The sequence below is a fragment of the Wolffia australiana genome, chromosome 5 (assembly GCF_029677425.1).
Source record: "Wolffia australiana isolate 7733 chromosome 5, ASM2967742v1".
Classification (NCBI taxonomy): domain Eukaryota; kingdom Viridiplantae; phylum Streptophyta; class Magnoliopsida; order Alismatales; family Araceae; genus Wolffia; species Wolffia australiana.
This window is the reverse complement of record NC_135839.1, coordinates 18,807,468-18,827,633: the sequence shown is the minus strand read 5'-3', so window position 1 is coordinate 18,827,633 and position 20,166 is coordinate 18,807,468. Positions and strand designations below refer to the sequence as shown.

The 20,166-nt window shown below is 43.0% G+C and overlaps 2 protein-coding genes across 3 annotated transcripts in view; one reads left to right on the top strand and one right to left on the bottom strand.

The window, feature by feature from the left end:
* SCD1 (stomatal cytokinesis defective / SCD1 protein (SCD1)) overlaps nucleotides 1-8,697 on the top strand; it is a 53,242-nt gene extending 44,545 nt beyond the window's left edge. For both annotated transcript variants that reach the window (XM_078575932.1, XM_078575933.1), the window contains 13 exons: nucleotides 4,381-4,428; nucleotides 4,751-4,808; nucleotides 4,901-4,984; nucleotides 5,058-5,289; nucleotides 6,113-6,279; nucleotides 6,482-6,546; nucleotides 6,610-6,733; nucleotides 6,840-7,021; nucleotides 7,307-7,378; nucleotides 7,467-7,627; nucleotides 7,711-7,752; nucleotides 7,994-8,202; nucleotides 8,514-8,697. In XM_078575932.1, the coding sequence (XP_078432058.1) occupies nucleotides 4,381-4,428; nucleotides 4,751-4,808; nucleotides 4,901-4,984; nucleotides 5,058-5,289; nucleotides 6,113-6,279; nucleotides 6,482-6,546; nucleotides 6,610-6,733; nucleotides 6,840-7,021; nucleotides 7,307-7,378; nucleotides 7,467-7,627; nucleotides 7,711-7,752; nucleotides 7,994-8,202; nucleotides 8,514-8,609 (1,540 nt within the window). In that variant the 3' untranslated portion in view covers nucleotides 8,610-8,697. The remainder of the gene's footprint in view (nucleotides 1-4,380; nucleotides 4,429-4,750; nucleotides 4,809-4,900; nucleotides 4,985-5,057; nucleotides 5,290-6,112; nucleotides 6,280-6,481; nucleotides 6,547-6,609; nucleotides 6,734-6,839; nucleotides 7,022-7,306; nucleotides 7,379-7,466; nucleotides 7,628-7,710; nucleotides 7,753-7,993; nucleotides 8,203-8,513) is intronic.
* A 354-nt stretch (nucleotides 8,698-9,051) lies between these two features.
* Nucleotides 9,052-19,225, bottom strand: LOC144703426 (uncharacterized). Its single transcript, XM_078575594.1, has 10 exons — nucleotides 19,153-19,225; nucleotides 18,207-19,062; nucleotides 11,926-12,153; nucleotides 10,957-11,058; nucleotides 10,771-10,876; nucleotides 10,322-10,336; nucleotides 10,187-10,249; nucleotides 9,708-10,109; nucleotides 9,300-9,641; nucleotides 9,052-9,200 (listed from the first exon to the last, which is right to left on the bottom strand). Exons 1-10 carry the CDS (start codon nucleotides 19,223-19,225, stop codon nucleotides 9,141-9,143), a joined length of 2,247 nt encoding a protein of 748 aa, XP_078431720.1. The 3' UTR covers nucleotides 9,052-9,140.
* Nucleotides 19,226-20,166: the final 941 nt, after the last annotated feature.

The window sequence follows — 20,166 nt, the reverse complement described above, 5'->3', positions numbered from 1 at the left end:
TTCGGTTTTTTCAGTTCCTTAAAGGACTTAACCCGGAATATGAAGCGGTACGGGCTCAGCTTATACACCGGGAGAAAGAGCTTTCCTTCAAGGATGCGCTTCGCAGCGCGAGAATTGAAGAATCTCGCTTTCAGCAGTCCCAGACCCCGGCTTCTGCACTTGTAGCACATTCGTCTTCCTCCACGTGCTCCTCGGTGACGACCACATCGACTGGAGCAGGAGCTTCGTCTCCTGGTCCATCTACTCGGACTGAGGAATCCTCCAAAGGTGATACTTCCCTTTTCTGCAACTACTGCAAAAAGCGGGGTCACTCCAAGGAGACGTGCTTTAAGCTTCAACGGAAGCGAACACAATAGAGCAATCTCGCTACAGTTGCACCTTCTGTCAACCAAGTACCGATGCCTGGTCAAGTGCCTCTGTCCTATGGTCTTCTTCCAAGTGGAGCGTCTTCGGCGAGTGCTTCTCTTCCCGGCCTTACACCTGAAGAAGTGGAACGTCTTCGGCGATTGCTTGACCCTCCAGTCGTGGGATCGTGCTCTCTAGCTAACGCGGGTATGTCCACCATTCCTTCTCCTCCTCCTTCACCATCTCCGTCGTCATCATTATCCACTTGGCTTCTTGACTCTGGTGCCACTGCCCACATGACACCCAATCCTGGAGCTTTTGTGACCTATGAACCCGTTTCCGGCTCCTCCAAAGTTAAAACAGCTTCCGGTGATCTTCTCACTGTGGCTGGGATTGGTCGTGTGTCTCTCTCTCCTTCGATGAACCTCACTAAAGTCCTTCATGTTCCACGGCTTGCTCATCATCTTCTTTCTTTATCCCGCCTTGTTCGTGATCTGAACCAAGATCTTACATTCACTCCTAATACCTGTTTTTATCGTGATAAGGTGTCGGGGATGACGATTTCCATTGCTGAGGAGCATGAGGGTCTCTATCTTGTTCGATCTCCTTGTCTCCCTCGCTGTTGCTGCCGCTGCAGTTCCCCTTTCGGCGCCTCATGAGCGTTGTGGCTTCTCCATCGACGCCTCGGCCATCCATCCTTTGCTACTCTTTATCGTTTATTTCCAAAACTTTTCCAAGGCCATTCTGTGGACCGCTTTGTTTGTGATGCTTGTCGAATTGCTAAACATCATCGTACTATGTATCCTATTTCTTCTTCCCATTTGACGACTCCTTTTGCTCTCGTTCACACCGACGTGGGGACCCTCCTGTTCATAGCACGTCCGGTGCTCGGTGGTTATGTATATTCATTGATGACGCTACTGCTTTCACGTGGGCCTATCTCTTGAAAAATAAATCAGAGATCTCCTTGTTATTCCTCAGTTCTACTCTCTCATTCAAACTCAATTCTGCACTTCTATTCGCCGCTTCGCTCCGACAATGCCCGAGACTATGTCAATTCCACGTGCAGTACTTTCTTCCAAGAAAAAGGCATCACCCATGAAACCACATGTCCTTACACCCCCCAGCAAAATGGAGTTGCAGAACGAAAATTTCGTCACATTTTTGAAATGGCTCGGAGCCTCTTATTTCACATGCATGTGCCAAAGTATTTTTGGGCTGAAGCTGTCCTAACTGCCATTCATCTTCTCAACCGTCTTCCGTCTCGCGTACTTAACTACTCTACTCCCATTGATTGTCTCCAGCATTCCTTCCCCAACATTTCTCTCCGAACCAATCTTACCCCTCGTGTCTTTGGGTGTGTTTGCTTTGCTCCTAACCACCATCTTGGTCGTGACAAGCTTGATCCTCGGGCCATCCAATGTGTCTTCGGCTATGCTTCTACTCAAAAGGGTTATCGATGTTATCATCCACCCTCTCGTCGATTTATTGTCACCAAGGATGCTACCTTTGACGAATTCACTCCGTATTACCCCTCTTCTTCTCCATCTTCTCCTTCTTTACCACCTCAATCAGATCCCCTTGAATTTCTTATTCTTCCTAACTCATCTCCTCGCCACCAGTCCCAAGTCCTTCCTTGCCTGTTCCTCTCGAAGAGCCTCCCTCTGATATTCCCATGAACACCTTGTCCTCTGATCCTCTGCCTGCACCAATCCCAAATCCACCTGTCCTTACTAAAGATCCATCCTCTGCTTCATCGAACCCTCCTGCAGAGTCCCCATTGGATCCCTCTATCCCACTATGTTGTGCCCCTTTCGCTATACGCCGTTGCCCGCCAGAAAACGCTATGGTATCACTCTTGCTCGCAAGCCTCGTGTTCCTCCTACCCCTGAAGTTCCCTCATCCTCCTCATCCACTCCTCTTGAAAATCCTTCATTAGCACTTGTGTCTTGCCCTCATCCTTCTCCATTGTATCCATTAGCCGCATCCATCTCATCTCATCGGCTTTCCCCATCCTACCACGCTCTTCTCACCTCCCTTGACACTATCTCCCTTCCAAAGACGCTGGACGTAGCCCTCTCTCTTCCTCATTGGCGTCGGGCAATGGAGGAGGAGCTACAAGCACTTGCCCTAAATGACACATGGGATCTGGTTCCACTACCGCCGGGCAAGCACTTGGTTGGCAGTCGTTAGTTTATGCTGTAAAGCACAATTCCGACGGCTCTATTGAAAGGCACAAGGCACGTGTTGTGGCGCAAGGGTTCACCCAACAGTATGGCATTGATTATCAGGAAACGTTTGCCCCTGTGGCCAAGATGAACACTGTCCGGATTCTCTTGGCTCTTGCCGTCGATCAGGGCTGGATATTGCAGCAATATGATGTCAAGAATGCTTTTCTTCATGGTGATTTGACTGAGGAGATCTATATGGCCTTACCTCCTGGATATGCCTCCTTAGTGCCGTCTACTCCGAGTTTAGTTGTTTGTCGCCTGAAGAAAGCGCTGTACGGTTTGAAGCAATCTCCTCGTGCTTGGTTTGGCCGTTTCACCATGGCCATGAAGAACCGGGGATACCGTCAGTGTAATGGAGATCACACGCTTTTCTACCGTCATTCCACGTCCGGGGGAGTGGCTATTCTTCTCGTGTACGTGGATGACATTATCATCACGGGTGATGATACGGAGTCCATTACTCAGCTGGCTATGTATCTGTCGTCGGACTTTGCCATACGTCATCTTGGCCCATTACGATATTTTCTTGGTATTGAGGTGGCTTATTCTTCGAGTGGGATTTTCATCTGTCAGCGGAAATATACAGTGGATCTTCTTTGCGAGCTGGGAAAGGAAGACTCCAAGCCTATTTCGACACCGATTAATGTGAGTCATCGACTTGGTGCGGATGAGAATGAAGATCCGGCTGAGCCCAGACAATATCGAAGACTTGTGGGCAAACTGCTCTATCTCACCCACACCCGTCCCAACATTGCATATACACTGGGTGTTCTAAGTCAGTTTATGCAGAACCCTCGAATCAGTCATCTTCATGCTGCCCATCGCCTCCTCCGTTTCTTGAAGGGCACCATTGGCCGTGGATTAATGTTTCGTCGTCACAGTGGTCTGCGTCTAGAAGTCTACACTGATGCCGATTATGCAGGATCTGTGGTTGATCGTCGGTCGACCTCTGGGTACTGCACCTTCTTGGGAGGCAATCTTATTACTTAGAGGAGTAAGAAACAGAAAGTGGTCTCTCGATCAAGTGCTGAAGCGGAGTTCCGTGCCCTTGCACATGGTCTTTGTGAAGCACTTTGGATTACCCAACTGCTTCGTGAACTAAGGTGTCCGGTTTCTTCCCCTGTTCAGCTGTTCTGTGACAACAAATCGGCTATCAGCATTGCTCATGATCCCGTCCAGCATGATCGTACAAAACACATTGAGATCGATCGACATTTCATTAAAGAGAAGCTTGAGTCGGGAAATTTCTGCACGTCATATGTTCCGTCAGCTGAACAACTTGCAGACATCTTCACCAAAGGGCTTCATGCCCCTCGGTTTGAGGAGCTCTGTTCCAAGCTGGGTGTGGAAAACATCCACGCTCCAGCTTGAGGGGGAGTGTTGACATTATTGTCTCCTTTCCTTTTCTTTTCTTCTTTCTATTATTAGCTCCTTTCTATTATTAGCCCATTAAGGGCCCTTTCTATTATTAGCCCATTAGGGCTCCCTATAAAACCCCTTGTAATCTCTTTGTTTGAGTATCAAGAATTGTTCTTTCTTCTTGTCTTCAGTATCTGTGCTGCTAAACATACAATGGGTCTCGTAATCAGAATTTTATTTATCTTATTTCTTTGGCTTTATTTCTCTAAGATTATGAATGTCCCCTGTATAAGGGGCCTTAGTTACATCTAATGAACCATCATGGATATGTTTTTCAATTGATTGATGACTCATTAGAGCAGTGTTCAAAGCACCTTTTGAACTTTTTACCCAATTGCCCAATCAGTTATATCTTATGATGTTCTTATATTTGTTTTTGGTACAGCTTCTGGGAAGGCTACTTTAATTATTTGATGGAGTCCACTCCAATCAAGTAAGTTACAGTACTTTCAACTGTAACCAACTTGGATATACATTTATAAAATGGATTCTGAACTATTTTGAAAAGATGAATCTTATGATGCATAAATATATACCTGAAAAATATCATATGGCATTCTTCTGTTATTGAAATTTTATTGCCATAGTCAATTGTGTGTTTCATTTGGGTGGTCATTTGTAAGTTTGGTTACACACACACCAGATTTATTTTGTATAATTGTGGCTGTTCACTTTGTATAGTCACTACTTTCTCCTGATGCTGATCACAACTTTCTACCTGATCTAAAGGATTCCATTTATTTTCTATGTTTCAGGTCTGTCAATTGTGTAGCCCTTGTAACCACCCAACTTATTATTGTTGCATCCCACATGGTAAATGTTTCCTATTATGCTCTTGGATGTTCAGTGTTGTTTTTCTTAGTTTTATGTAACATTGTATTTCTCAATTTTTTAATTTCATGAAGGCCGGACTAGGAATCCCTGATGGTGATGCCTGGAACATTATTGAGACCATTGCGGAGAAAAATAACCTTGGGTTTAAGCAAATTGTGAGTTATTTTTGTCTGTTGAGATACGAATTTGATGAACCTAAACCACTAATTATATCTCATACGATTCTAGGTCAAGCTTAGAGGATTGCTATCACATATTCAGCAACTCCGGATAGCATATTGGGGCCTTTCTTCTGGAAAGGGGCACTCAGTTCCTGCTTATGGACTACCATCTCCTCGTGCACTGGATGGAATAGATGAAAGTCAGCAGCCCACTGAAGCATCCAGTGTGGGCAGGAGTTGGGTGCAGAATATGTTCAGTAGAGATGTGACATCTAGGACTAATTCTCTGAGTCGTGTTCGTAAGTTTGCCTAAGACTCGCAGATTTCATCTACCCTCGTTCATCAATGTTATTTTACCTCTGTGACTTTGTTTTGGATTTCATCTTTCTTGACATTAAGCTTCATCCTTCTTTTCTTCCATTTGAATTCCATGGAATGATATACATTTATATATTTAACACAGTTTGATAGTTTGATATACAGTTTAGTCTCTTGCATTTTATTTTTCATTTACATGTGCATAAGACTAAGTTTTTTTCTGCCTAGTAATTAAAATGTGGACGGAGTTACACATGGCAAGATATAAATGTTGCTCCATAAAGTGAGAGGATACTTTGTCTTTTAGTTTCTTGTTATCCTGTTAATGGGTTCTCTACTCCATATTGATTTTTGTTGTCTTTCTTGCAACATGGTTAGTTCACTACCCCCGGCTCGAACCCTCAATTCTCAGTTTCTTTCCCTCTTTGTTTCTCCTGTATACAACTGATAAACTTATCAACTATCCGAATGACCTTAAAATCCTTCTCATGACTGAACATACCACTGTATTAGATTGTCCTCCATGGTTTTTGTTTAAATATTTTCCACTTAAGCATGTTCACTGGGGTAACACTTTATATGGTGTTTACTCAAGGCATATCAGAGAATTTCATTTAAATATCACCATTTTCCTCTAGAATCGTCTTAAATGCAGGAGTAAAAGGATCTTGTCCGGTACTATTACCTAATTTAAATAAATGAATCCGTTCACTCGTCATCCTCTTTTCACATTAAATAATGTCATTTTTGTGTTTTTTCCTTTCATAGAAGACATGCCAGACTAATCCTTTTTTTGGGTTCAAGAATTACCTCCCCCTGTACAGAAGAAGATCCAGTCTAGTGTTCGTGTTCTGAAGGGACATGCAGGGGCCATTACTGCACTACACTGTGTCACGAGGAGAGAGGTTTGGGACCTCGTTGGTGACCGTGAAGACGCTGGACTATTTATCAGTGGAAGCACCGACTGCACGGTTCAATTTTGACTTTATTTTTAATTGCATATCTCTGGCTACCTTCTGAATTTGAATGAAAATAAGCCAATTTAAGTGTCACAGCTGTACTTATTTTGACATTTTTGCTTCATATATTAACATTTATGCAAAATATTCTCTCTAATATATTCATGTATATACAAATTAGTTCCTAAATATAAGCTATTTTCCTTCTCCGCAGGTTAGAATATGGGATCCTAGCCTTCGAGGGTCAGAACTTAGAACAACCCTTAAGGGTCACACGAGGCAAGTGACTTATTATTTTGCTTCCTTCTTTTCATTCATATGATTTGTGTCTTTTCTGTGCAGACCTATTCGTGCAATCAGCTCTGACCGCAGTCGAATTGTGTCGGGCTCAGATGATCATTCTGTTATAGTTTGGGATAAACATGTATTCCAACCTCTTGAAGAGTTGAAAGGCCACAATGCTCCTGTGAGATTCCCCGACCATATTATCTTGATGAGCCTTTTTAGTTATTTTAATTTCTACTTAAAGTAATGAGTATTTTTCTGACATATATTGGCTGCATTTTTTCCAGGTCAGTTGTATTAGGATGCTTTCAGGAGATCGTGTTTTGTCTGCCTCTCATGATGGTACTGTGAAAATGTGGGACGTAAGGACTGGTAACTGTCTGGCGACAGTGGGACGCTCTTTGAGTGCTGTCCTTTGCATGGAGTATGAAGACACTACCGGAATTTTAGCAGTTGCCGGAAGAGACACGTATGATATATGAATTCTTATTTAGTCACTTGGATTGAGGGTTCTGCATGTCCCCAGACATTGGTTGCCAGCATGTTGATGATGTTGACAACATCATCATCAGCGTCAGCAATCCATACTTTCTTTCAATGTCATTCTCATTGTCAATCACCCTAAATTTTATGAAAGTTAATGTTGACAAAGGTCAATGATGTCGAATTGTCTTTGATGAGTGTTAGACCTTTCATAGATTTTCTTAGGTAGTTTTTTTTCATTTTTCATATTCTGGATTGTTGTTCTTCTCAGGGTTGTGAATATTTGGGACATCCGTGCTGGCCGGCAGATGCACAAACTCGAAGGGCATTCAAGATGGATCCGGTAAAGTGTACAACAAAAACCTCTTCTTCTTAATTCTTTTTTTGCTGGGGATTCTTTCCAGTTGGGTAAAATATGAATGGTTGTGCAGGTCAATAAGGGTGGTTGGTGATACTGTACTAACTGGAAGTGATGACTGGACGGCAAGGGTTTGGTCTCTTTCTCGTGGTTCATGCGACGCCGTCCTTGCCTGTCATGCTGGTCCTGTCTCTTGTGTAGAACATTCCCCGGCAGATAAAGGAATAATCACAGGTTGGTCCCTATTTCCTATGAATCTCAAGAACTTAACTTTTATCTCCTGTGAATTTCTAAGAAACCCATTACAATTTCTCCAGGTTCCATTGATGGATCTCTGCGTTTCTGGGAGAATGAAGAAGGTGAAAAAATTCTCTTTTTGCTTTTAGAATTTTTCTACAGAGGATTTCCTGTTAAGATTGATTGGCGGTTGGGAGTTTTTTTCTTGACATTTTTAGTTGAACTGGACGAACAAACTTACTGTGTGCAAAAAACGAGAAGATTGACATACTGAGCCCTTAGATGTTTTGGAAATATCTCCCACTAAAATTACACGTGAATAAAAAAGTTGCTTTTCCGAAACTGATTTTTTATTAAACGCAGGACGGATGAAATGTCTGAAGAATGTAACCATCCATTCGGCATCTATCTTATCCATCAATGCTGGGGAACATTGGCTTGGAATCGGAGCATCAGATAATTCCATGTCTCTCTTTCACCGACCTCAAGAAAGATTTGGAAGTTTCTCAAGCCCAGGCTCAAAGATGGCCGGTTGGCAGCTTTACAGAACACCACAGAAGACCCCAGCTTTGGTATGTCTATGACCCCGAATTCAGCTTCCCCAATAACCCATTTATATTATTTTTCTGTTTGCCTCAAATATTTTGGAAAATAGGACGATTCCTCCAAAAAATGATTTTTCGGTTGGGTTCTTGCCGCATGATCAAACAATATTGTTTCAGGTGTTTTAAAAGTTGCGGAGCATCGTAGAGAAATATAATTTGAATTGATGTTTTTATGAAGCCCATCTTTTCTTATTTATCCTGTAACATGTTAAACTTGTCTTTAAGAAATTTAGATCATGCTGATCTAACACATGATCTTATGTCAATCATGATTCCAGGTACGCTGCCTGGCTTCCGACCTTGACAGAAAGAGAATCTGCAGTGGCTGCCGTGGTGGGCTTCTTCGTCTATGGGAAGCCACAATCAACATCTAGAAAAATGAGAAATACTTCTCTTTAATTTTCTGCGCTGCTAATAAATGTCATTATTATTATTATTTATATCATTTTTGCCAGTTCGATCTGCTGAATCTTGTGATATCTACAGATAATTATCCTTTTTTGTTACCCGGGTGTCGGCCTTCAACAAGCCACATTATTTATTCTTTAATTATCCTCACTTAGGGAATAGCAGAGGGTCTTGGGAGGGTGACACTGCATTTTAGAAACATTATGGGTGAATATTAACAAAAAATTATGGGTATGGTTCCCGGGTCAGGGTCAGCTACCACGACCCACCCAAAAAAGACTGTTTTGTCACCTAGCTGTCTACGTGGTCAGAATCTGACCGTCCATCTGACTGTCTCATAATATTGACTGGTTCAGCTTGCATGGTCAACTCTGCCCGTCAAAACACGATTTCACCAACTCCGTCAACGCCCCGAAAACGTTGACGCGGTCAACGATTTGACCACCAAAGACGTGGTCAATTCTAGTAAAAAAAGACGTGGTCCTCTTCTCATCTCTCTACTGATCTACAGCATTCTTGACAGTTTCCACCAAGGCAACGTCATCCAATTCTCCTCCCTGAGAACTCCAATCAACATGCACAAAAAAAAAAACAAAACTTTGATCAGTCTTCAAGCAGAAGAGAGGCAAAATTCTGATGAAAGCAAGGTTTTTCACCTGGATAATCAGCTTGATAAGCTTGGAGCTCTCTCGGGCTTCCACAGAAAGGAGACGAACTCCAGTAGTGTTCTTCAAACTCTCAAGAACACGCACAAGAACACTCGCCGCGTCGCGTCTATCGCGCACGGAAAAAACTCGCATTATCGTCGCCGAGAATGACGATAACACGCTAGTTCGAACCTCCACAGTTTCTTCTATTATCCTCGTCTCGGTCGCTATCTCTTCTACTGGCTTTAGATGGCGTTCTAAAGCCCGGTTCTTCTCTTCCAAGCTCGAGATCTCGCCTTTCATGGCGTCGATACAGTCCCGAGCTCTACCCAGCACCGAAACTCTATCCTTCTGATAATCAACAAGAAAACAAAAAGCTCAGAAAACCCATTTTTGAAGAAGAGTGACATTTTTCACTACCTTAGTGTCCGGCGGGAGCAGCTGCCGTAACGCGGCGAAGCTCTCGCGGTTCTTCTCTCTTCTCTTTCTCTCGGAGATGGCGTGGTGGAGATGAGAACCGGGCGAGGTGTCCTGAGCTTTGGAGTAGTCGCTAATCTGTCTCATCATCGTGAAGGCTCTCTTCATCGCTCTCTGCCCGGGAAACTTGCCACTGCGTCTTAGCAAGGGAGAAGGAGAAGAGTTGTAGCGGCGGAAGGCCGTGCGAGACGACGCCGAGGACGAGGAGGAGGACGAGGATGACGAGAGAACGTCCGCCATGGCGATTATCAGGGCTGCGTCTTCCACGAGCCGAGAGGTGGAACGAAGGTTTGGAGGGAATATCTCTGAGAAGAAGCTCAGTATTCTCTCTCGCGTCCCTTCCTGAAGATGAAACGAGAGATTTTATCAGCCGGCTTGAACGGTGTGAAAATCTGTACCGTAAGCTGGGATTGTCCCACAATGCTTGTCGTCGACATTCCGAGCTCGATCTCTCCGTCGCTCTGGCCCATGAACACGGCGGTCTTTGGAGGATGAAAGTAGGTTAAGTTATCGGCGATAATGCGAGTAAACATGAGAATATTTCATGGGCAGACCTTTATTCCCGCTTCCTGTGACAGTACAGAAAGTTGAAGATTTGTTTAACACGCAGGATGTATTTTAAACCAAGCAACAGATTCTATTTGCCGATAGAAAGGATCTTACGACCATTAGAATTATCATAAACTAGGTTAAGTTATCGGCGATAATGCAAGAAAACATGAGAATATTTCATGGGCAGAACTTTATTCCCGCTTTCTGCGACAGTACAGAAAGTTGAAGATTTGTTTAACACGCAGGATGTATTTTAAACCAAGCAACAGATTCTATTTGCCGATAGAAAGGCATTAGAAATGAGGATTCCTTCTTTCAGTTTAACGGAATGCCATTTTGGCAGATTATTTATGAATAAGGGTCGATATTTATTTCGTTGCATAGCGGGGATAATTAAACAAGAAAATCTGTTCGAAAGAACAAAGAGAAGAAGAAATGCTTTCTTGTCTACCTGGTAGAACTCGCGCTGCGAAGGAATCCTCGCCGCGCTCATAAGTTCATGTTCGTTGGCTTCCAAGTAGTGGCAGCTCTCCGTGAAGGCGCGGCCAGGGAGATTGCTTCAGAAAAACCAGTAATATTCGTTATTTCAGATCGAGAAATTGCAGGTTCGAAGTGTTCAACGATTAAATTAACTTACCCTGTTCCGAGGAGGCAGAAAGAGCGTCGGTAGAGATCAAACAGCCGCTGCCCTTGGGCTTGGTTGTCCTTGCAGAACCACCCGTCTGTCGACACTAAACAGCTGGATACGTTCATATGGGTTAGCGGAGAGGGAAATATAGATAGAAACATAGAGCTAGAGAGAGAGAGAAAGAAAGGGGGAAGGGATAGAGCCATAGAGCTAGAGAGAGAGAAAGAGGGGGGAGAGAGAGATACAGCCATATAGTTATAGAGAAAGAAAGAAAGAAAGAGGGGGGAGAGAGAGAAAGAAAGAAAGAAAGAAAGAAAGAGGGGGGAGAGAGAGAAAGAAAGAAAGAAAGAAAGAAAGAGAGAGGGGGGAGAGAGTTAGAGCCATATAGCTAGAGAGAGAGAGAGAAAGAAAGAAAGAAAGAAAGAAAGAAAGAGCGGGAAGAGAGAGTTAGAGCCATATAGCTAGAGACAGAGAGAAAAAGAGAGAGCGATTGAGCTAGAGAGAGAGAAAGAAAGAAAGAGAAAGATGGAGAGAGAGGGGAAGAAAGAGAGATAGCCATTGAGCTAGAGAGAGAGGGACAGAGAGAGAGATAGCCGCAGAGCAAGAGAGAGAGAGGGAGGGAGGGAGGGAGGGAGGGAGAGAGATGTCCATAGAGCTAGAGAGAGAGATGGCAGTAGAATTAGAGAGAGGGAGGGAGAGATATAGTCATAGAGCTAGAGAGAGATATGGCCATACAACTAGAGAGAGTGAGGGAGAGAGAGAAACAGCCATAGAGCTAGAGAGTAGAGAGAGAGAGAGAAAGCCATAGAACTAGAGAGAAAGAGGAGGGAGGGAGAGAGGGAGGGAGATAGCCATAGAGAGAGATAGCCATAGCGATAGAGAGAGAGAGGGGGGGAGAGAGGGACAGAGAGAGAGATAGCCACACAGCAAGACAGAGAGGGAGGGAGGGGGAGAGAGAGAGAGAGAGATGCGGTATACTTGGCTGGATGGGGAAGGTACGACCAGAGAGAGATATACACGCAGCCTAGTGCACGGCAAGCATCGCGGAGGAGATCGCCGCTGCCACCGGCGGTGGCGGGTAAATGAGAGAAGGCAGCGTTCATGTCAGCTGACGAAGACAACTCGCCAAGATAGTGAAAAGACGCTGTATTGTCTCTCTTCTTCTTTAGATTGTGGGGGGGAAGAACGAGAGAGCGAACGGGTCGCCTGTTCAAAGAAATAGAAAGCATCTCGTCAAAGAAGACTGGCCAGAGTCCATTCTCAAGGAAGACCGTCTACATTAAGGGAGACCGGGAATTCAGCTCTTATGATTCTCTTTGACCTGCTTCGACAACAATGACTCAAATGATGACGTCTTCCTCCCATTCTAGAGGACAGAATATTAATTTTTTTCTTATTTTGAATATGACGGGTACTTCGAATTTAGAAGCCCTGACTGTTCAGAAGATGCAGTCGGGCTCCTCGGACAAATGACGGATGACGTTACGGACGGATGAGACGGTTAGTAACAATCGTCCATTCAGTCATCCGTCCATGTCATTTGATTTGATTGCCACTGTCATCTGTCCCGTCCCGTCATTCAACTGTGAAAATTAAGGAACTAGATAGATAGATAGAGAGAAAGAGAGAGAGAGAGAGAGCTAGTGCGAGAGAGACAGAGAGGGCAAGCGAGCAAGAGAGCAAGCACAAGAGGGAATGCCTTCTAGAACAACAGCCGTCATCCCCGTCAAGGAGAGTTGCTGTCACCAGGGACGACAGTTGTCGACAGTCTTCATCCCCATCCACCATGGTCATCGTCCCAGTCCACAATAGTCCTTGTCCATGATAGTCATCCTTGTCCATGATAGTCATCCATGTCCCAATGGTACTAATCCAAGTCAGAATTGCATCTTCAAAACCCAAGTCCCAACCATTGATCAGAAAATATCAAAACACCAGAAAAAAGTACACAATTAAATGAACTCGTAATGTCATGGCAATTATCAAATTTCAAATGGATAAGAAAAATCAAAATCTGGACTGAATAATATCGATAGATGCAAGGTGATGTGACAAATATATTCATGTCTCAGATGTGAAAAGTCAATTCATATATCAAGAGATGCTATATTACCCCATATTTCAACTATATGGATCTTTCAACAGCTTCATTGTCATAATTCATTAGTATGACTTCAAGATGTAAAATAACGTGTTGTAAACATATGGCTTATACAGAACTGTGAAAACAAAAAACATATTTAGCTTCCATCATGGATGTTTAAGTCGGTTTTTCTGTGTACAATACCATGAAACAGCTTCCTGATCAAGAATGAAGATGCAACCAGTGACCTTATCATGTTTAAACAACCATCAAAGTCTGAGTCTATAAAACCACATACTTCCACATGATAAAAATCATCATATGTGTAAGCATAAGATCATTTTTTTCCTAAACATGGCGTCAAACTTTCTCGGAGTCTTGACAATGCATAAATTCGGGATTTGATATCAAGTACAAAATCTTAGCCAGGTAATGTGTATGTGTTCCTTAGTTGGGAAACACAAAAATTGCAGCATATGGCCTACCATTCACTACAAACCTTTCACTATTGGAATCAGAACCTGGTAACCTATTCATTTTGTCCCCCTTTTCTTGGATAAAGCTCTAATTAAAATATTTGCAAAAAAATTGTTAGTTAGGACCCTTGTGATAGTTATATAGTTTCTAGGTATCTACCTCAATGGATTGTTATGTCAATAAAAATGTGGTACTCGTCCTTCTATTTCACATCAAATTTGACGAAGTATGAAGTCTTATGTCTCCTTTAGCAAACTAAAATTTGAACTAGTAAGTAGAATGTCTTCAACATAGAATAACAACAAGATCCAGTTGCTCTCACTTTCTTTAAGATACATACATTGATCAATAATATTTTCGATAAGTCTAAAATTTGTAATGACTTCATGAAATGTGAAGAACCATTTTTTGAAATCATGTATAGTTTTATTTAAATTTGAATTTTATTAATTCATTTTTAGGAGTTAGTTATGGCCATATTAAAAATATATATTTAATAAAATAAACTATTTGTGTTCAAATTCTTTACTCTCTTTTATGATATAGGTCAAACTAGGTATTGAACCCCCAGGAGTGAGGAGGTTGACAACTGAACTGAGCTGGGTTAGGCAGATGAGAAAAGTTGTCAGTAGTTGTAAATGGGGAGGAGGGATAATTGAGAATGGACCTATATTAAAATAAGGGTTTTATGAATATGAAAGAATGATGGAAAGAGGGAGATGGGAAGACGTAAAATATAAAGAGGTAAGAGGAAATAGTTTTTTTTAATTTTAGACTTATGAACAAAAAGACAAGGTTGGGCTTCTAGATCAACTGCTTTTATTAGGGTTTTTATATTCCACCCAAACCAGACATTTTAATGCAGCACAAAAAAATATAGACACATAAAGACCAACTTCAACTCTTGATTCATTCACAAAACCACCATTGGGGGTGAGCACAAAAAATGAGGGGAAATAGAAAAAGCGGATACAATACTTTACACTAAACTCACTCTCCTAAATCATAATAAACCTCCATTGTTTTTTTTTTAAATCAAGGAGCCACATTATGGACTCCCTCTTTGCCATTGTAGTTTCTAGCCTATCTAACATGTGTTGTTTCACTTTTCTAAGTGGACATTGAAAGGTTATGGGCCATGATTGACAATCGCACACAATCCTAATGAAAGAATTGTTGGGTTCTAGAGGCCTAGATCTGGATGAACAGAACAAAAAGATGTACAACGGAAGACTTTTGCAAATCGAATGACATCAACAAAAATCATTGAAACGAAGTACCTTTGCACGAATCTCATTCGTGATTTCTTCAATCCCAGAGTGAGACGAGTCGAGCTGCTCAAGAGTGCAGCCTCTAGATGTATCCACGTGGTCCTCGGCACGTCAAATCTCCTCCTTCCCGTAGACGAGCCATGTTCTATCTCCGTCCGCGTTGTTACGTCATCCCGATCACATCATGGATGGAGAGGGGGTCTGGGGAGAGTGGAGAAGAAGGGGAAAAGCCCCTGAACAATTCTGGCCTGGGTGAATTTCGTTCATGGCCTTCCCCTATTTATACTAAGTGGGTATTTTTCATAAAAACCCCCAAAACTTAAGTATATCTTCCAACGTCCAAAAGATCATTTACGTATGACCCTCTAGGCCCATGTATCAGTCTAGTTAAGGACTCCAGTGGGCCAATAACCTTTATTGGCCTTCCAAATTAATTAACTATATCATCATACATATTACCTAATTTCGGATTGATTTAACCCAATTGATAGGTCGAGACTCCGACACGTGGGGTGCCAAGCTATACCTCGTGTCCTAGAAGATACAAATGAGTGTGTATCGACTCACTCACGGAACCTGTTTGTCATCAGTTACCGTGTATGTATAATCCCTCATCCACTTGACGCTCCTTGGACGACTTAGGGTATGGTCAGCTGTCAAACCCTAATCGATCATCCAAGTTAGTACTTATGCATTCAAAAATCATCGGAGAACTCTTCTCCGATATTTCACTGCCTTGGCCAAGGACTTCGTTGCATCGTCTTCCTTTGAGCTGTCACCTATTATACTGAGGGTGGACGATCCCATCTTGACCACTCAATCGCCTTCGTGTACTTCTGGATGCACCCGAACTAAGACCGTTTAGAATCCCATGATTAGAGACCATTTACGACCGTCCGTCCACAAGACGTCTTTGGTATCTCAGGTCTAAGGACCACTTACACAATCGTGACGTGAATCAACCTGATTGACAGTTCGGTATAATACCATTCAGGGATTCGTACGGATCAATTCAGTGAACTCTTTCCACTAAAGAGCACCCACTATCTATCCTTTGTGTCGCCACACTAATGGTTACGGGACCGGCCATACTCATCATATGAGTGAGGCTAGATAGTGCTATTCTATCCGGATACTTCAATGTCCTTCTTGTGTATCCTTTGAATAGAAATGTTTAGAACACATGCTTAAAGACTAGTGATCTCCGTATTACGATCTCATCATAATTCACTAAGTCCGATCATGTATTCATGGACTTCATTATACGCATCACACGTGCACTATAATGAATATGTTCTAATAATGAAGATGGAACGAGATGTGGAATGTGTGATTGGCTTGCTGGCCACATATATTTCCATCAAGAATCCCCAAAGAAAACTTTAAACAAAAATAAACTATGATTTAATTACATTGTGCATAGCCAAATCTGATACTATTTGACTTCATGGTCAAGTAAAAAATTCTCCACTATCCTAGTTAGGAATCATAAATTGGAAAGCCATTGTACATATTTTTATGATTTTATCACTGCCTTAGGCAAGGACTTCATCGTATCATAATATTACTTTAGCAGTCTCCTATCATGGGAAGACAATCCCATCTTGAACTTACAACTACCTTTGTGGACTCTTTTCCACGTCTCAGCTAAGCATGTTTGGTATCCCTTGATTAAGGACTTGTAGGTCATAGTCAAAATACAACCATCCATGTATAATGTCTTTGTTCTTCAACAAATATCTACACAATCATGACATGAATCTATATGGTTTATTTTTAGGAATAAAACCATGAAGGGACTCATACAGATCAATTCGTAAAACTTCATCCCTAAAGACCACCCACAATCAATTCTTAGTATCTTATGGAAATATACGTGGTCGCCAAGCCAATATCACATTCCATATCTTGTTCTATGTTCATTAATATAGCATATTCATTATAGTGCATGTGCGATACTTATAATGAAGTTCATTAATACGTTATCAGGCTCAGTGAATTATGATGAGATCGTAATACGGAGATCACTAGTCTTTAAGCGTGTGTTCTAAATGTTCATATTTGAAGGATACTCAAGAAGGACATCGATGTATTCAGATAAAATAACACTATCTAACCTCACTCATATGATGAGTATGGCCATTCTCATAGCCATTAGTGTGGAGACACTACGGATAGATAGTGGGTGATCTTTAGTGGAAAGAGTTCACTGAATTGATCCATACGAATCCCTCGATAGTATTATAGCGAACAGTCAATCGGGTTGATTCATGTCACGGTTCTGTAAGTGGTCCTTAGATCTGAGACACCAAAGACGTCTTGTGGAGGGACAATTATATTTTGACTATGATCTACACGTCTCTAATCATGGGGTTCTAAATAGTCTTAGTTCGGGTGCATCAAGAAGTTCATGAAAATAATTGAGTGGTCAAGATGTGATCATCCACCCCTGGCATATCTGAGAAGATTTTTCTGATGATTTTTGAACGCATCAGTATTAACGCACATGAATGATTAGGGTTTGATAGTTGACCATACCGTGAGTCATCCTAAGAGTGTCAAGTGGATGAGGAACTATACGTACACGGTAATCAATGATGAACAGGTCCCATGAGTGAGTAGATACATACTCTTTTGTATCTTCTAGAGCATGAGGTGTATTTTGGCACCTTACGTGTTTGAGAATCAACCTATCAAGCAGGTTAAATCAATATGACATTAATTAATATATATGATGATATAATTAAGTAATTTGGAAGGCCAAGAAAGGTTATCGGGTCGTTCAAATCGTTAACTAGACTGATACATGGGCATAGATGGCCGCACGCAAATGGTCTTTTGAACGTCAGAAGATATACATAATTTTTGGGGTTTTATTAAAAATACCCAGTTAGAAGAGACTAGATAACTCGATCATAATGTTGGACATTGTGATTTTGAGTTAATGACAAAACACTCTATCTAAGAAATGGTGATCTCTAACGTATGAAGAGGCTATTCTAACTTTTGGAATGGACGAGAACATATGGATTCTGAAATTTGGTTCATACATCTCAACCAAGTTTTGAACTTTGGTCGACACTCTAAAGGGTATGGTACCCATTATAAGTGAGTAATATTTTGATAGATATTAGGTGATGATGGAAGTTAAATTAGGTAGTGAAAAGAAGTTCCACACTTTTTTAGGAGAGAGAAAATTACATATGAAATAAGAGAAGAAGGAAGAGAGAGGAGAGAGGAGAGAGGAGAGAGAAACCACGATACATATCACTAACACTCCCCCTCAAGCTGGAGCATGTAGATCAAACATGCCCAGCTTGCCTCCAATAGTATTAGATGTCGTCCCAGCAAGCGCCTTCGTGAAGCTGTCAGCAAGTTGATGCGCGGAAGCTACATGAGGGGTACAGATAGTGTCGTTAATAACATACCGCCAAATGAAGTGACAGTCAATCTCAATATGTTTAGTCCGCGTGTGGAAAGTGTCATTTCTGGCGATGAATGAGGCAGTTTCATTATCACAGTACATCCGCATGGGCGAGGGAGGTGGGAAACCAAGCTCAATGAGAAGAGACCTCAGCCAGCGCATCTCTGCTGCGGTATTTGACATAGCCTGATACTCGGGTTCGGCATTAGAGCGAGAGACCACAGATTGTTTTTGTGGCCTCCATGTGACGAGGTTACCCCCAACATATGTGGCATAGCCACCATGCAATTTTCGATCGGCTTTATCACCCGCGTTGCCGGCATCAGAGTAAGCCTCAACATGCAGATGCCCTAATCGCCAGTATAGCAAGCCCTTTCCAAGAGCGTGCTTGATGTAGGCGAGAACACGATACACCCCATCAAGATGTACCAGTCGAGGAGCGTGCATGAAATGACTCAATATACTCACCGCATATGCAATGTCAGGACGTGTCACTGTCAAGTATATCAGCTTACCCACCAAGCGATGGTACATGCCTGCATCCTCCAGTAGTGATATCGACCCGGTCCACCAATCGATATTGGCCTCCATAGGGGAGATAGTGGGTTTGCACCCTAGCATACCCATCTCCTCGAGGAGGTCTAATGCGTACTTCCGTTGGCATAAGACCATCTGATCACGCCGGTGAGCAATTTCAATGCCGAGTAAGTACCTAGGTGGAGAGAGATTATGTGTCACGAAGTGCTGACATAGATAAGCTTTGGTGGCAGCATGGGCGGCTTCATCATTGACAGTGAGAAGAATATTGTCAACGTAAACAGCTAGCACAGCACACCCCAGAGGAGTACACTTGCGCATCACTGTAGGATCAGAGACAGTGGAGACGAAGCCATACACGAACAGGAATTTGGAGAACTTATGGAATCAGGCACGGGGACTCTGCTTCAGACCATAGATCGCCTTCTTGAGGAGGCACACCTTCGAAGACTCCCCTTGAGCAACATACCCAGGAGGTTTCTCCATATACACTTGCTCGGCAAGATCACCAAAAAGAAAGGCATTAGAGATATCAAGTTAATGAAGAGTCCATGCCTGATTAAGGGCGACTGAGAGACGGACCCGGATGGGGCTAAGACGAGCCACGGGCAAGAACGTCTCAGTATAATTAAGGCCATAGGCTTGAGAGAAACCCCGAGCCACGAGACGAGCCTTATGACGAGCAATAGAGCCATTCTGGATTGTACTTGAGGGAGTACACCCACTTACAAGAGACGACATTGGCGTTAGACAGGCAAGAAACCAACATCCACGTCTCTCGTTGAATAAACACAGCATATTCGGCATCTGTAGCGGCCTTCCACTCCGAAACCTATAGAGCTTCAAGATATGTCTTGGGAATGGACTCAGAGAGAACGAAGAGGGCAAAGGAATGATGGGGGTTGGGGAGACGGGAAGAAGAAACATGATGGCCAATAGGATGGTGTGTGTAGTGGCGAGTCCCCTTGCGGAGAGCAGTGGGAAGATGGAAGTCAATGGGTGGAGGGGGGTCAGCGGCGGAAGCGGAAGATGACATGGGCAGGGGTGGCATAGAGATGTCCGGAGGGGAAGGGGCGAGAGTGGAGGACTCAGGTAGGGCCGGAGGAGGGGAAGAGGGGTCAGGGGGAGGAGATAATGCATCATGGAGAGACGACTCGGGAGAGAGAGGGACAATGGAGATCGGATCCCGAGACGGAGGGCGGGGTACGGGACTAGGGAGAGGAATGAGCGAGGAGGGCGAGAAGAAGGGAACATCCTAGTGAAAAGTGACGTCGACCGACGTGACGTAGTGAAGTGTGGAGGGGAAGTACACCCGGTATCCCTTCTGAGTCCTAGCATATCCCACGAACACCCCCTTGAGTGCGCAAGGAGCCAACTTGGAGAGGCCAGGTGTATGATAGAGAAAATAAGTCAGCATTAGGTGCAAG

Excerpts from the sequence above, each read along its gene's own strand:
- LOC144703426 (XM_078575594.1), bottom strand. The coding sequence starts at position 19,225 with ATGGAGAAACCTCCTGGGTATGTTGCTCAAGGGGAGTCTTCGAAGGTG. Across the intron at positions 10,877-10,956 it reads TTCTGCCTCCTCGGAACAGG|CAATCTCCCTGGCCGCGCCT; the intron begins GTAAGTTAATTT and ends GTTTTTCTGAAG. Across the intron at positions 9,201-9,299 it reads TTATCAAGCTGATTATCCAG|GGAGGAGAATTGGATGACGT; the intron begins GTGAAAAACCTT and ends TGGAGTTCTCAG.